Below are 13,902 nucleotides of genomic sequence, written 5' to 3'. Positions count from 1 at the left end.
CGAAATTGTTCCATGAAGATTAATCAGTTTAACACGATGGTTGTAGATTTTTCACATTAACACATTTATAGCCGATTTTGGTTTTGAGAATAAAACATAAAAAAATCAAACGGGGTCAAAATAAAAACATAAATCCTCCTCTTGCCTCCTCTCTCCTCGCAACTTGGTGATGAGAAGGTCAAGAGTTAGATCTATGTATCTGTGTTCAAGCTCACTACTAACAACGTGCGCTGTGTTGCTCACAGGTCAAGGAAAGTCACACAAAGGAAGGAGAAGTCAAACCCCAACTCCAACCCCTCCCTGTGCAGTTGCGCGTAAAGACGCAGCGCGGGCGCGTTTCTGTCTTTGTAAAATTATTTCACCAAAGAAAACGCCACGTTTGCTGTCATGCTTTGTATTTTGATGGGATGCATTGAGTTGGTGTTGGTGAACCGAACATCCTGCCAGTTTACTGCTGCTGCTGCTGCTGCTGCTTTGCTCACAAGTGCTGAAGATGTGAGCGCAGTTTGGAGAGTTTCTCCGTTGTAGCGACGTGTGCGTGTGTCGGGCTGTGAGACTCTGCAGCATCCAAACAGACCTGAGGAGGACGAGGAGGACCTGCATCCTCAGCAGGACACAAACCTGCATCCAACTCACTTACACATTATTTTCTTGTTCGTCAGTGGATCGTCTGATGCAGGATTTAGAGAATTTATTCTTTAGGAATTAACCTTTAAAAACCAAAGCAGCACGTGGATTTTTTTTTTTTTTTTTTTTGGTGGGGGGAGTATTCATCTGATTTTTAGAAAATCCAGAGACACTGACTTACACGTTGACAAATGTCTACAGTTTGAAAGAAGAGAGAAGTCTCCTCAAAAGAGCAAAACCAGACTTCGTTGATTTTCTACAGAATTTTAAAAAACAGCCCTGTTTTCCCCGTTTCCTGTGCCAAACAGCAGCTGGGACGTCAGTCTCTGGCCTCCTTTGTGGTTTCAAACTAAACTCAGTCCATTTTCTGCTCAATTTAATAAAAACAAATTCCAACCAGTAAAAAGTCTGAGTGTGTTGACTCTTATCTCAGAAATTTCTATCACTGCAAACCAAATCCCATTTATATTCTACAGGACATCATGATGGGTTTAAAGGCTCAGTGTAAAACATGCCAACGAGATTTGGGAAAAGCTGGGGAATAGACACGAACCAGACTCCATTGATTTTTATCTGATTTTGCAGAGTGAACAATGTAGATCCTTTGTTGGCCAACTGACAAGAGGGACTGCAACATTAAAACCAACCAAACTGTGCTCACTTTCCTCTGGTTTGGAGAAACACATTCAATTCCTCATAATCCCAGAAGCATGTGAGAGTGAGAAGTTGACACTTGCCTCATTTGTTGGTTAAATAATAACTGGAACTTCAAATCAAGCTTAACCAGACTCCATTCATTTTCTTTTGAATTTACAGCACATCTTAAAGCTCACATTGCTTCGCTAAGGAGAATGAGAGGGAGGTTGACTTCCTGTCAACTACCAACTGGGACTTCAAGTCACACTGAGCCAGCCTCTATTCATTGTCTACACGATTTTAGAACAGAACGTAAAGACTCCAATTTGCCACAAAGACGTTGACGGGCAAGTGGGTGTTCAAATCCAACCTGACCAGACTCCATTCATTTTCCTTTGAATTTTAAAATACATCAAACCCCTTAAATAGCCCGGACTTTTTAATTCCTTTGGGGTAAAAAAAAAGTTAGAGTAAAGAGAATAACATAAAAAAAAAATCACTTTGGTCTAAAGTTGTGCCTCAGTGTTTGAGCAGGATGTGATGTAAACACGCTCATGAATGTACCTTCACCATCTGCTTGTTAATTAAATCTATAAGAAAACATTAAACATTTGCAGCCTCCAGATGTCACATTTAATCCAATTAGATCCCAGATTTAAACATTTCTATTTAATATGTACACAGGCTCCACTATCTGCATTTGATAATATGTCAGTTTACACACTGTGACACACGGGCGGCTGAAAATGAAGAATTATCGCTGAGAAAACTTCACACATGTACTGCACAGAGAAAGAAACCTGCAGGTGACCTTTGACCTGCTGCAGGGCCACACATAATTAACATCTCAACCATCATTAGAAGCAAAGATTAATTCAGTTTAAATTGATTTTATTGCTGCAGCTGTTGCTATTTCTCCCCTTAAAGAGTCTTTATTCATCCCATCCGATAATTTTAGCACCAGTGTTTAATCAACTTGAAAAACGACTCACATCTGATTCCTCAACATGGTAAAAGTGTTCAAAGCCCAAACTTTTGGAGTGAAATGAAACTTCTGAAATGTTTAATCCAGATGTGAAACCAGCTGTTAGTTCTCACTTTTTAAAACCCATCTGCTGTTTATCTCTGCTCGCACACACAAAGTCCACACACGTCTGTACCCGTGGGGAAGGATTAGGGGGCTACGCAAGAGCTTAAGGGGGTTTGTTAGGGGAGTTCTCAAAGGTTCCTAAAGTCAGATCTTGTGTTAGTAACCGGGTTTCTGTGGTTCCACAACGGATGACTTATGTTCCTAAGGTGATAGGATTCATAGAGAGAGTTCCTAAGGGGTTTTGAGGAGCAGAGTTAGGGGAAGGAGTACATCAAGAGGTTTGTGAGTTTAAGGTGTTTTGAATAGTCCTTAACAATAGATGTGCAAAGGGGGTCGGGGGGGGGGGGGGGGGGGTTCCGTCAGCTCTTAATGGGTTCTCGAGGATATAACAACCTCTGAGGGATTTCGTAGGGTTCCTGAATGCGTTTTATTTGTTCTTTAAGGGTTTGTTAAGGGGTTCTATGAATCCTTTAGACAGGTCAGAGTTGTTTAAAAGTTCTTAACTGAGTTCCTGAGGTTTTAATGAAGCTATAAAACTTATTATGAAGGTTCCATTGTTTCTAGAGTTATTATGTTGTTCCACATGAAGGGACACTGAAAGGCTTTCAGGACATTCAGGGATTTCGAGGCCTTACTAGGGCCTCAGAAGGAGCTCTGTGCTATTATTCAGAGGTTCTGGCAGCACTCAACAAGGTCTTTAGGTTGTTAAGGAGGTTTCACTGGTTGCTTATGTTATGTAGGAGTGCTAGGCCATCTTGAGGGTTTTTTTGAGGGTTTCTTTGTTACATGCTGTGATGAAAGCGTTCCAATGATTCTTAAGCAAAAACTGAAGCTGTTCTAAAAGATTTTAAAGATCATTTTGTTTGTGGTCATTTTGTTGGAATTTTGGTTCTTGATGGCCATTTTCAGGGGTTTGGTGGCCAATGGTTGGATGTTGTTGAGTCGGCCTAGTTTGTGAAATGTTTTCAGATAATACAAACCCTCTGCTTCGGTCATGGCTTGGTTTCGCTTTCACTCGCACAAAGGGACAGAACAGGCTGGTTTTGCACCTGAAGTTTCAAAGGACATAAAGGGGTTTTGTTGGGATTTAAGGGGATCGTAAGGTTCTGGATGTCCTGAAGGGGTTTCAGGGATTCTTAAGCGTTTTATTGGTTCTTGGTTCTATTGAATGTTTTATGGTGGGTTCTTGTGGATTCAACCAGGCATCAAGCTTTTATTCGGGATCTTCATGGAGTCTTAACATAAACTAAATCAAATTTTATTATTTTGCTATATCCAAACAATTTTGTTTGTTGACCGAGTGAAGAAACCGAACCTTAATCTGGAGGATTGGGTCTGAATGTTTGAACACAAGGACACCGGCTGCATGTAAGCATCATCATCATCATCCCTATTATTGGCTTTAAGGCCCAGAGAGAAAGTTGTGAGCAAAGAATTCAGAGGGATCAGCAGCACAAGCGAAAGGCGGGGGGAGGCTGAGGAGAGGACAAAGGGCGCCTCTCAGCGGCGGAGACAGGAACTACACCAACACACAAACCGGTTCCCTGCAGACACTGATCGAACTGAATCCTCTGACACCTGGAGAGAGAAAAACGGGAGGAGGCTCCTGGAAAAGGATTTTCTGTTTACGCGATGCAGGAAAAACTAAACTAAACTGTTCGGTTTTTGGGAAACGTCCCACAGGTCACATGAATCCGGTTTATATCTGAACATGAGGATAAACCAGTCAGTCAAACCTGCAGCATGTCCAAGCTGAAAGTCCACAGGAAGTCTTTAAGGACTTTAAGAAAAAGGAAAAAAAAATAATTTAAATCTTCTGATCTCTAAAAAAATCCTCAAATGATCCACTTTTTATCTGAGAGATTTTTCAGACAACATGATTTACATGATTCACTTTAAATCAGATCTGTAACTATTTTAGAGACATTTTCATGGATGCAAACGAACGTTTTGGCTGCACGAACATTAGACCTTTAAAACAGAACTGTGACTAAATTAATTCTGCACATTTGATCCGGAGTCGACCTGTGTCAGAAAAACAATTCAGAAAACTTCACATTTATTTCACTGAATCCTGCAGAAAAACGGATTCAACCTCATGTTTTGTTCCCAGTCACCTCAGGCCTGAAAATGTAAAACATAAAACCACAAAGCGGATTTTCACAAATAAAAATAAAACAATAACTGCAAACATCGACAAAAATGCTGCCGCCGGTATTTATGCAGATTTAATTTCTTAGACATGTATTTTAACGAAAATGAAATGAAAAGTCCTGGTCAAACCTGCGGCTGCAGCACAGAACTCAACCCAGTGTCAGAATCTAAAAGTAAAACCGAGAGAAGATTTTCAGGCACCAGTGATGCGCTGGTAAATCCCGCTGGTTAAACTGGTCTGAGCTGCAGCAGAATCAGACGGAGGCCTGCAGAGAACTGGGACGTAGAGTTTCACATTAAAACATCCTGTTTGTCTGCAGCATGTCGTTATTCTCTGTCACATCAACTTGTGGCTTTTAATTAGTTTTAAAAGACTCGTATTTTGAAGGTGAAGCTTAAATATTTCGTCTTCTCTGCATCAAATCTATTTGATCGTTTACAATAAAAGCCGAGCGGCGCGATGACAATAAAACATTTTATTTAACTTTTCTCACATTTTCTCCGATTTTTAAATTGGAACTTTTATGAAATTATTCTAGCTGTCGATGTGATATGAAATATTATATAACTATCTGCTTTATATCTTGTTGAAAAACCACCAAAACGTCCGTTTGTGTGTGAATGTGCAACCTAACTGAGAAAACCTGAAGGAGAAATCGGGCTCCGGTCTCAGATTATTAAAGAAAAAGGCAGAAAATCAGGGTGAAATCGCACCAATCCCCGCTGCCACGCTGCAGAAAAACAAAGAGGAAAATCATTAGCTGCGTTGGCGCCGCAGGGTTAATGGTTCAATCAATGAAAATGAACCTGAGACGCGGACGATGCGCTCAGAGCTGCGGAGGAAGGAGCCGAGGCTCATTACTGCGGCGACAGCGACGCCGTGCGGCGCACAGCAGGACGTGCGCGAGGCTGCACGTTTGTGCTGCAAACTGCAACCACACGTTCAAAGGTGAGAAGTTAAAGCGATGTTTAAAATCAAAGATCAGTGCTGCTACAGAGACTAATGTGGCTCACAACCAGCAGCAGGGGGAGGTGGATGGATTTAACACATCTCCATTTAAACACGATGATAAGATCCAACAACAGGTCGTGTGCAGCTGCAGAGTTACAGTTGTGCTCAAAAGGTTTCATACACTGCTGCTGCAGCAACACTGAGCGTTCAGTGAGCTTCTCTATGCTGAGTCCGAATGATTGTAACACACATCTTTAATACATGAAAACCTATTTGAAGCTCAGGTTTTTCGAACATCAACAAGATCAAAAATGAAATTAGTTAACGTGATATTGGCCACATCTATTAGTTAATTTGCCAAACCTAAAGTTTCTTAGCTTCCCTCCTGTCAGTGATCGTGATCGACCGCGGCCAGTGGGAGGAAAGTGCACGGACCTCCGTGCAGATCTGGGAAAGATGATGGTAGATTTACTCAGGTCAGGAAGGTCATTTTGAAACCACTACAGATCATCAGTTCAAACAACTGTACATAAATACAAATTACTAGGAGGAGGAGCCGCTTTCCAAGGTTTGGAAGAAGAACCAAAATGTCTCAATCAGCTGAGAGGACTTTGGTTGAGATGGACAGGAACAACCTGGGAACCATCATGGCACAGGTCTGCTGCTGTTACACCAGTGTCACTGTCTACAGTCAAGAGGCTTTTTACATGACTATGGACTGAAATGCTGCAGTCCAAGAAAGAAGCTCCTGCTCCATAACCCACCCCTCACAGCTCGACTAAAGTCTTTAGAAGTAGCTAATGCAGTGGAGATGGCTGTGGAGTAGATAGAGCAGGCTAACGGTAGGCTTTTGGAAACCTTCAACCTGGGTGGACCTCCATCGATTCTGCCCAGGAGAGACGTGTGCCAGAAGCTTGTCGATGGCCTGAAAAAGGAAATCGACGTCTGTGGAGTTTCCACGTGTTTTTACTGGACAAACACAACACAGCCACCACAGGATTTCAATGACGAATGGTGGAAATATTTTATTAAAACATTCAGTGCAATTCATTCAAGTAAGTTCAGTGATTTCAGGGCATCTATTAAGTTCCTCAGCATTTTCTACAATGTCTCAAATTGTAAAAGCAATACGCACATCTCACAGCGACGAGGGGAATAAATGAGAAAGTAAATAACATTGTTGTAATCTGCAAAAGCAGCTACAGATAAATGACGTTACATCACATACTTCTGATGTTTATGATCTATAAACTGGAGCCAGTTTTTTGTCTGAATGACTCTCACTCAAACACTTCAATTGGCTTTAATTTCCCAAACTGATGAAGTGTATGAACTCCTGATTTCTGTCGCACATCTTAATCTGACTCATTATTTTTAAGGATTCACTTATTGATCTGATTGAATGGAGGAGGATGAGTCTAAAGATGTTTGGATTTGTTGCTCATTAATAAATAAATGGAGTTCATTTGCTAAAGGAATCATTAGCCAAAGTTCCTCTTTTAGGAAAACACGGAGCATCATCTCTGCCGAACTGAGTCTCCACAAATCTTTTCTGCTTCTAAATGTAATTTGTTTGAATTGATTTGCTGTCAATCAATTATCCGTGAGCGAGTGTCACTTCTGAAAAGGTTGAGATCACGTGATGGAGCAGAAATCTTTAGATGAGCTGATTCATTGACAGAGTTCGTTCTGACAGAGTTCACCTACTGTCTGCTGCAAGTCACAGAGAGAACAACCTGCTTGTTGCAAGTTTTACTTTAAAAGGGTTTTTTTTTCCTAGTGATGGATGGAAGAAGCTGTGCGGAGCTTTGGGCTTTAGGCTTCAAGCAAAACAAGAACAACGTGTGGTGGTTTGTAAAAGTTACAGCAACCCTCAAAGGGTGACTTCACCAATTTTCAACTTGCTTTCTAACACTTTAGTTTAGGGCATAAATGTACATTAATGCTTCACATATTCTGGAGGAGTGTTTCATCATTAGGACTTCAGATGGTGTCGTGTGGAGGAGCTCTGGAAAAGCAGTTGGACTGTGATTAAGACCTCCGCGAGTGACGAGAGACGAATGTAGAGGGAAGTGTGACGGCAGTCATTTACACGCACGACCCAAACTAGATCCAAAAGAAGCAAGTTAAAGACTCTGAAGAAACAGGAATATCTTCCCATTTTCAGTGTTTTAGCTACTTGAGAGATTACAGCTGCTAATCCAGCTCTTGACTTTGCAGCTGGGGTGTGTGGCCAATGGAGGCACAGAGGCTGCTCATAAACATCAGGTATATTCTGGGGAGTTTTCTTGCAGGTTGCTGCCGTTCTAGCAATCGCACGAGACTTTTGACTGGAGCCTTGTGAAGGCTGACAGACGATTGGCTGCCAAGTTCTAGGTTAATTAGATGTGGCAGATATCAGGAAAAGTCACACATACTTACACATACATGGGATATACACTATGGCTGAGACATGTCCTTGTTTGCCATGAAACATGCAGGTTTCCACTGTGCTAACATGATGGAGAAGATCACAACACTGCTGACAATATGATGGAATTCTGGAAATAGATCTTTTCTCCACTGAAGTTAGAGTTTTTGGAACGTTTCTGGGGTTTATCGTCTCAACCAAAGGCTCACGCCGGCAGCTCTAATCACCCTCTTTCTGGCAGTCCAGACCTTTTCCGGACCTAATTCTAAATAGATTTTCTGATAATCGTGTGTTTAAACTGATGAACTTGAATTAGCAAATTCAATGTTCCGTTTCAATTCAATCAGTTTGGTGGTAGAAAATCCGTTTTTCTATTTAAAAGCAAGAACATTTCTAAGACTCTTTAAGAGAACGGTGCTGTACAACGGGATCGCAGACAGAGTTTCAAAAGTCCATTTGCTTTAATAGACATAAAAGACTTAACCCCAATTTTTCCTCAGAAGGCCAAATTAATTAGGTTTGTATGCCATCATGGAGACATGAGCTGAATCTAGAAGTGGATGTGCTGTGCACCAACTTCACCATTTTCATCAAGACGCAGGAACTGTCCAGAAGTGTTCTGCTGAGTTTCAAACTCGTCTGAGCACCGAATATGGTCTGAGCGACAGTAGCTATGGGATGTCAACATCAGATGATAGTTTTCCAAATTCTCAATAGGATTCCCCGGAATTCCGATTTAAGTGAATGGATCCTCTTCACTGGAGCCTCACGCTTTTAACGCTCCACCCCACTCACCTGAATTTGAACCTTGTGGACTCCAGCTTTTCCCCAAAGACAAGGCCGATGTGTGGAAAATACTACGAGGATTGAAAGGACATGATGGAGGCAGTGAAAGAAGATAGTAATTTAGTAAGAGGAAAAAATGGGGTTGATTGCTTCTGTCTATTATAACAAATGAATGTTTTGAACTTCCCTAGTAAGCGTTTGAAATACGGGTTTGGAGAAAAGGATTTTTCTGTTGTTGGACCTTTAAGAGACGATGTCCTAAATTCCTAATTTATTGAAGTAAAGAAAGGTCTGCACATAAATAGGTTTGTCTTCCTAACCAACAACAAAAAAAACTTGCTCACATTTATTATTTCTTTGTTTAATGATATAAAGGATGTGACTGATTCACAGCTACACGTGTGTTGAAACACGAGTGGAAACAAGCTTCACACCTTTAGCATCATCTGTCCATCACTAGTTCTATTCCCCATCACACCACATATGTGTAGCGTGAAAACATGCAGAGTCAGTTAACTGCGATTCCCCCTTTTTGTGTTTGGAGGTCAGATATTTGGCACCATTAAATGTAAACGGAATTAGCTTTTAGCGACCTGTGCGTGCAGTGTACTCATGGACGTACAGATGATTATCACTGCAGAAAAGTGGTTCTCGAACACGTCCTGTTGCTAAGTGCATTTTTACGGAATGTTTTAGTTTATTTGGAATTGACATCACAGCTAAGTCACGTTGAAAGTAGAAGTAATTCGGCTGTGGATGATGTTTGACTTATGCTTTCAAGAGCAGCAATCAGGTGATCGAATGTCTCCATCTCACGTCTCTGCGTGTGTCTCCCAGTTAACTTACATAAGTTGAAAAGCAAAAGGAGGTTAGTTGTAGTTTGGTTTTTACACCATCAGCAGGGACACGTGGCTCACGGGGGGCGTTAGCACCTGACCGCTGTAATTTTACCAGGACTCAGCATTAACACAGAAATATAAGACTCGTATTTTCAGATTTAGAGGAACTTAAGAGTGTGTGAGGGTCTTTTCGTCGAAATCAGTCGTGACTGAACATCCATAAATCTGCTTAGAAATCAGGAAGGTGGCACCTGCTTTGATTTTGCTTTGATAAAACGACCAAAAACATTTAGTAAGAGCACTTACAGATAAAAAGTAAAACTGCTGATACTTGGCATTAGATAAGGCTTTTAAGATTCTTTTATAGAATTGCTTAAGAATTTGTCTGAGTTTTTCTCTCATTTTTCTGAAATTGTTAGGAAAAAAAACCCTTCAGTAACTGTGTCACCTGCACCATTTGGATTCCACAGAATGGAGGAGACATAATGGTGATCAGGAAGGATACTTCTTTCTACTTCTTTGTAAAAAACTTCCTGAAGACGTTTATCTTTGATGTGGACACAGCGGGGTTGTCCTGAGTCTCTGGAGATGCGGGAGGAGGCACTGGAGGAGGCTGATGTTGGTGGCTCTCTGCACCTGCAGTGTAGAAAGTAATATTCAGGAAACTTTCCACACAGATTAGTTGACGTGCTGCCGTACGGTCTCACCTGTGCTCCTGACCTCCCCTCCCTCAGGGTAGCGGTGTTTGTTGTAGTATGTGTGGGGGGGTTTGGGAGGAGGGTGGCTCTCTACGGAGGTCTGTCTCTCCAGGCTCTCAGCTCTCCTGTCCACTGGTTTGGTCGAGGACGAATCATCTGGAGCCTCGGCCAACTTCTCCAGACTGAGGTTGACAGATGATGCTCTCCTGAAAAACAGACTGTTTTTCACTCCTCAAAGTTTTTCAAGCAGTTCTCCCAACACCCCCAAACCGCAGACTCTGGCTGCTAACGTGCAAACATCATTTAGCTCGAGGGTCACGAGTTAGTTTGTTAAGCTAGTCGGCATCTAACCAAACACGGAGAACACGTTCTGCATGTTTATGTGGGGTCCAGGAGTCTGAGACCACATCAGAGGTCTGTGACATTTTCATGTAAACATTGAAAAAATTAATAGGTTTGAAGATTTTACAAACAAAAGAGTTTAAAACATGATAGAAGAAATCTGTCAGACATTATTTGTTGGTGAAACTAATTTGTACAAAAGATAATAGACTAATAATAGTTTTCTTTGTGAAAGTACGTTTCCTTAACGATCAAACTGTTGGTCTGTGGTGACGTTTCCTTTCTATCTCTTGATGTGTTGATCTTCTGATGCTGTGGTCACTTTGGTGCCTGATGGTACCTTAGATAAAACAGATCTAGTCCCCATAAAGTGGGCTATGGCATTTTCCAGCACATGGTTCTAGCTCTACTCTACTCGCTGGTACCAAGTACTTGGACTTGGTATGAAACACATGCTTAGAAAAATAATACCAACAAGTGTTTCCTCAAAAACTGCCCTCCAGTCTGGCTTCATCTAAAATAGTTCCATTAATCTCCAATAAGTCTGAAATGTCCTCAACCATATGTCAAGTGTTTGATACAGAGATAGAGGCAGTGCACATTCTGACAATGGTCACATATGAATCACACACAGGACCACATGCAAATACGTCTCAGATCACTTGGAGGCGATTTTGAACATCTTGTCAGACATTGTTCTGCTGGGAAGTATAAATATGAATATATATTTACAATTTATTGTATATATTATAAAGCCTCTGAAAAGTTGATCAAATCCAGCTGAATATCATCTGAACATGAGCTTCAGTGGAGAAAACTCGCGGAGCTCTGAACTTTGTGCTCAGTGATTAGCTTCAGTCTGATTTGTGACCCAAAAGAATCGTGTCTAAATCCTGCAACTTGATTAATTCCTGGTTTGCATGGAAATGTCTCAGATCTTCCATGTGGTCTCAGACTCATGGACCCTACTGTGTTTCTGGCTGAACGGCTCTCCCAGCTTCAGCAAAGCTAAAACTTCCAGCCGCGTTCAGGTCTCTCTGATTTGGGGAATCTTGTGCCCAGCGGTTGTTGGGACAACAAATAGCTTCGATGCTAACTGCTGTTAAAACCACAATGTCTGGTTTTTATTTTAGATTTCTGTTTCTAAGCACCTGTCCCCTGCAGAAAAGCCTTCCACGGATGAACCGTATGACTGCTGCAGTACAGTGCATTTCACCTCCGTGCTGCAGATGTAATGCGTGTCCTGTGCCACCGTGTGTTTTTCCACCACTGTGTGCCCGCTGAATGTAATACACCTTGTCAAAGTATCTCATTAAAGAAAAATCCTGCTGGCAGGGAGTTTCATTTCTTTGGCCTCTCACCCACCTGAGAGGTGCCCGGTGCCCCCATAGTGCACAGTGTGAACAAGTAGATGTGAAAGTCAGAGTCAAATTACCTTACGCTGTTTGAAGGAAACCACTTCAGGCTGAAACGCTTCTGACTGACAGACGTCCTGTGTGACCCCGAAACCATCTACGCAATGCTTTTACACTCTTTCAATTCATTTCAGGAAATCTGCTTGATAAGTGAAATTCTTTAGATAGGGAGCAGTTCGATCAAAATAAGAATGATCTGGCTGTTTAGGACAGGCTGAAATATTGTCGCATCACACATCAACACCTGTCTGTAGCAGAAAGTCCCGGCTTAACTTGGTTTCAATCATTTTTATTAGTCACTTTTGTCCTTGATTTGATTTTGATTGAGTTGTGTTTTCATTCCAAACTAAACCAAACTAAACCATTTCAGCAAGTAGGAAAAAAACTATACTACAATAAAGTGTTGTACTGCAAACACAGCTGCGGCGCAATCAACTCCAGTGCTCGGTTACATATTTACCGTTTGACAGTGGCTGAGAGTTAAAGCAGCCTCCAGGTACAGTAACATTCAGTTTAAGTTGCTGTATGCTGTAATATTACACCTGAGAAACATGTTTTGATTTGGTAACTGGCTTTGCCACATAAACTCAAGACATTTTTCAAGAAACCAGTAAAATCAGATTTTAGTTTTTAAAGCTGCTGTTGGCACAATATTTGTCTTGCCCATTTCACCCATGCACTACTTTCCATCCATCTGACAGCATCTGAACGTGTTGGCTTCATGTGTGAATGAGCGCACTAGGAGCTTCTCCATAAATGTCACAATAGCAGTCGTCAAAGTTCAGTTGCGATGCAGTTCCTGTGGTGGAAATCTGTCTTTACTGGGGGTTGGAGCCGGTAACATTTCAAAGCACCAGGCAATTTGACGGTCTCCACACAATCTGCCAGTTCTGAAATGTTTTCGGGAACTAAAATAAAGCAATTTAGCAGGAGAAAATGTTACACTAAAATGAAATGTACAAAACTGCATTTCAAACCTCTGCAAGTTGATTTTAACCGAAATTCTGTGAAAATGAACCTGGTCAAAAGGCAGCAGACATGAAAGGTTTGGGATTTGTAGCTGATGAGCTGAAACATGAGGATTCTGTGACCTGGCTGCTTCAAGAAGCTGTGGTGAAACAAGTGAGAGCTTCATACCATGACATCAAGGACAGCTTTGGAGGACAGTGTGTCTGACTTGGTAGAGTTTGGGTCAGAGGCTGGGAGCATTAGTGAGGGTCCACACAAATACAATATAAAGTAGAAACGTGTCTGTGTGCTCACCCAGAGTCATCAGAGTCGCTGCTGTCAGATCCGGGGCAGTTTTGGAGCTTCTTTACCCAGAGCAGCTGGAGCTCTCTGCTGGACGCTGCAAACAGGTACTGACTGCCGTCCTCCAGTCTGAAGGACGGTCATAAAACACAGTCACAACACACACACACACACACACACACACACAACCTCCAGAGAAGAGGATTCAACAGCCAATGTACTGCACAATTATTCACACATCTTCATCATCCAACCTGTTTTAAGAATGATGTAAATACGGGCTGACTTGATGTTTGGCTTTGTTGAAAGTATATTTTAAATTCTAGTTTCCCAAAGACACCAACCTGTCCGTCCAAAACAATGTAAGAGACCTGTATAATATTTTAGATGATGGAGCCATAACAGTGTGTGTTCACCAAGTTAAATTCTATGACTTTCAAAGTTAATTATAATTATAATCCCACACAGGATCTAAAAAATAAAAAAAAGAGAAATCATGAAAATAATTTAATAATAATGATTAATGTGATTTAGTCTTCTTTCCTCCTTTTTCTGATTTAAGCAAAGTCTTTTTGTATTATGTATAATTATACATATTTACAATTATTTATACCCTATATAATGTGTATTGTTAAGTATTAATATAGTCTAATATGCATTGCTCCACAGGACAGCACGTTATTTCATTGAAGTGCTCTTAGG

At 41.3% G+C, this 13,902-nt stretch overlaps 1 protein-coding gene across 4 annotated transcripts in view; it reads right to left on the bottom strand.

Annotated features, from left to right (window-relative positions):
• Positions 1-6,469: 6,469 nt before the first annotated feature.
• Positions 6,470-13,902, bottom strand: part of sptbn5 (spectrin, beta, non-erythrocytic 5) — a 47,382-nt gene continuing 39,949 nt past the window's right edge. For all 4 annotated transcript variants that reach the window (XM_067480605.1, XM_067480606.1, XM_067480607.1 and 1 more), the window contains exons 78-80: positions 13,213-13,329; positions 10,202-10,398; positions 6,470-10,130 (exon numbers count right to left, since the gene is read on the bottom strand). In XM_067480605.1, coding sequence (XP_067336706.1) covers positions 10,006-10,130; positions 10,202-10,398; positions 13,213-13,329 — 439 coding nt within the window. In that variant the 3' untranslated portion in view covers positions 6,470-10,005. The remainder of the gene's footprint in view (positions 10,131-10,201; positions 10,399-13,212; positions 13,330-13,902) is intronic.

This window comes from Channa argus, chromosome 16 (assembly GCF_033026475.1).
Source record: "Channa argus isolate prfri chromosome 16, Channa argus male v1.0, whole genome shotgun sequence".
Taxonomy (NCBI): Eukaryota; Metazoa; Chordata; class Actinopteri; order Anabantiformes; family Channidae; genus Channa; species Channa argus.
Note: the sequence above shows the minus strand (reverse complement) of the source record. Positions and strands in the feature narration are given on the sequence as shown.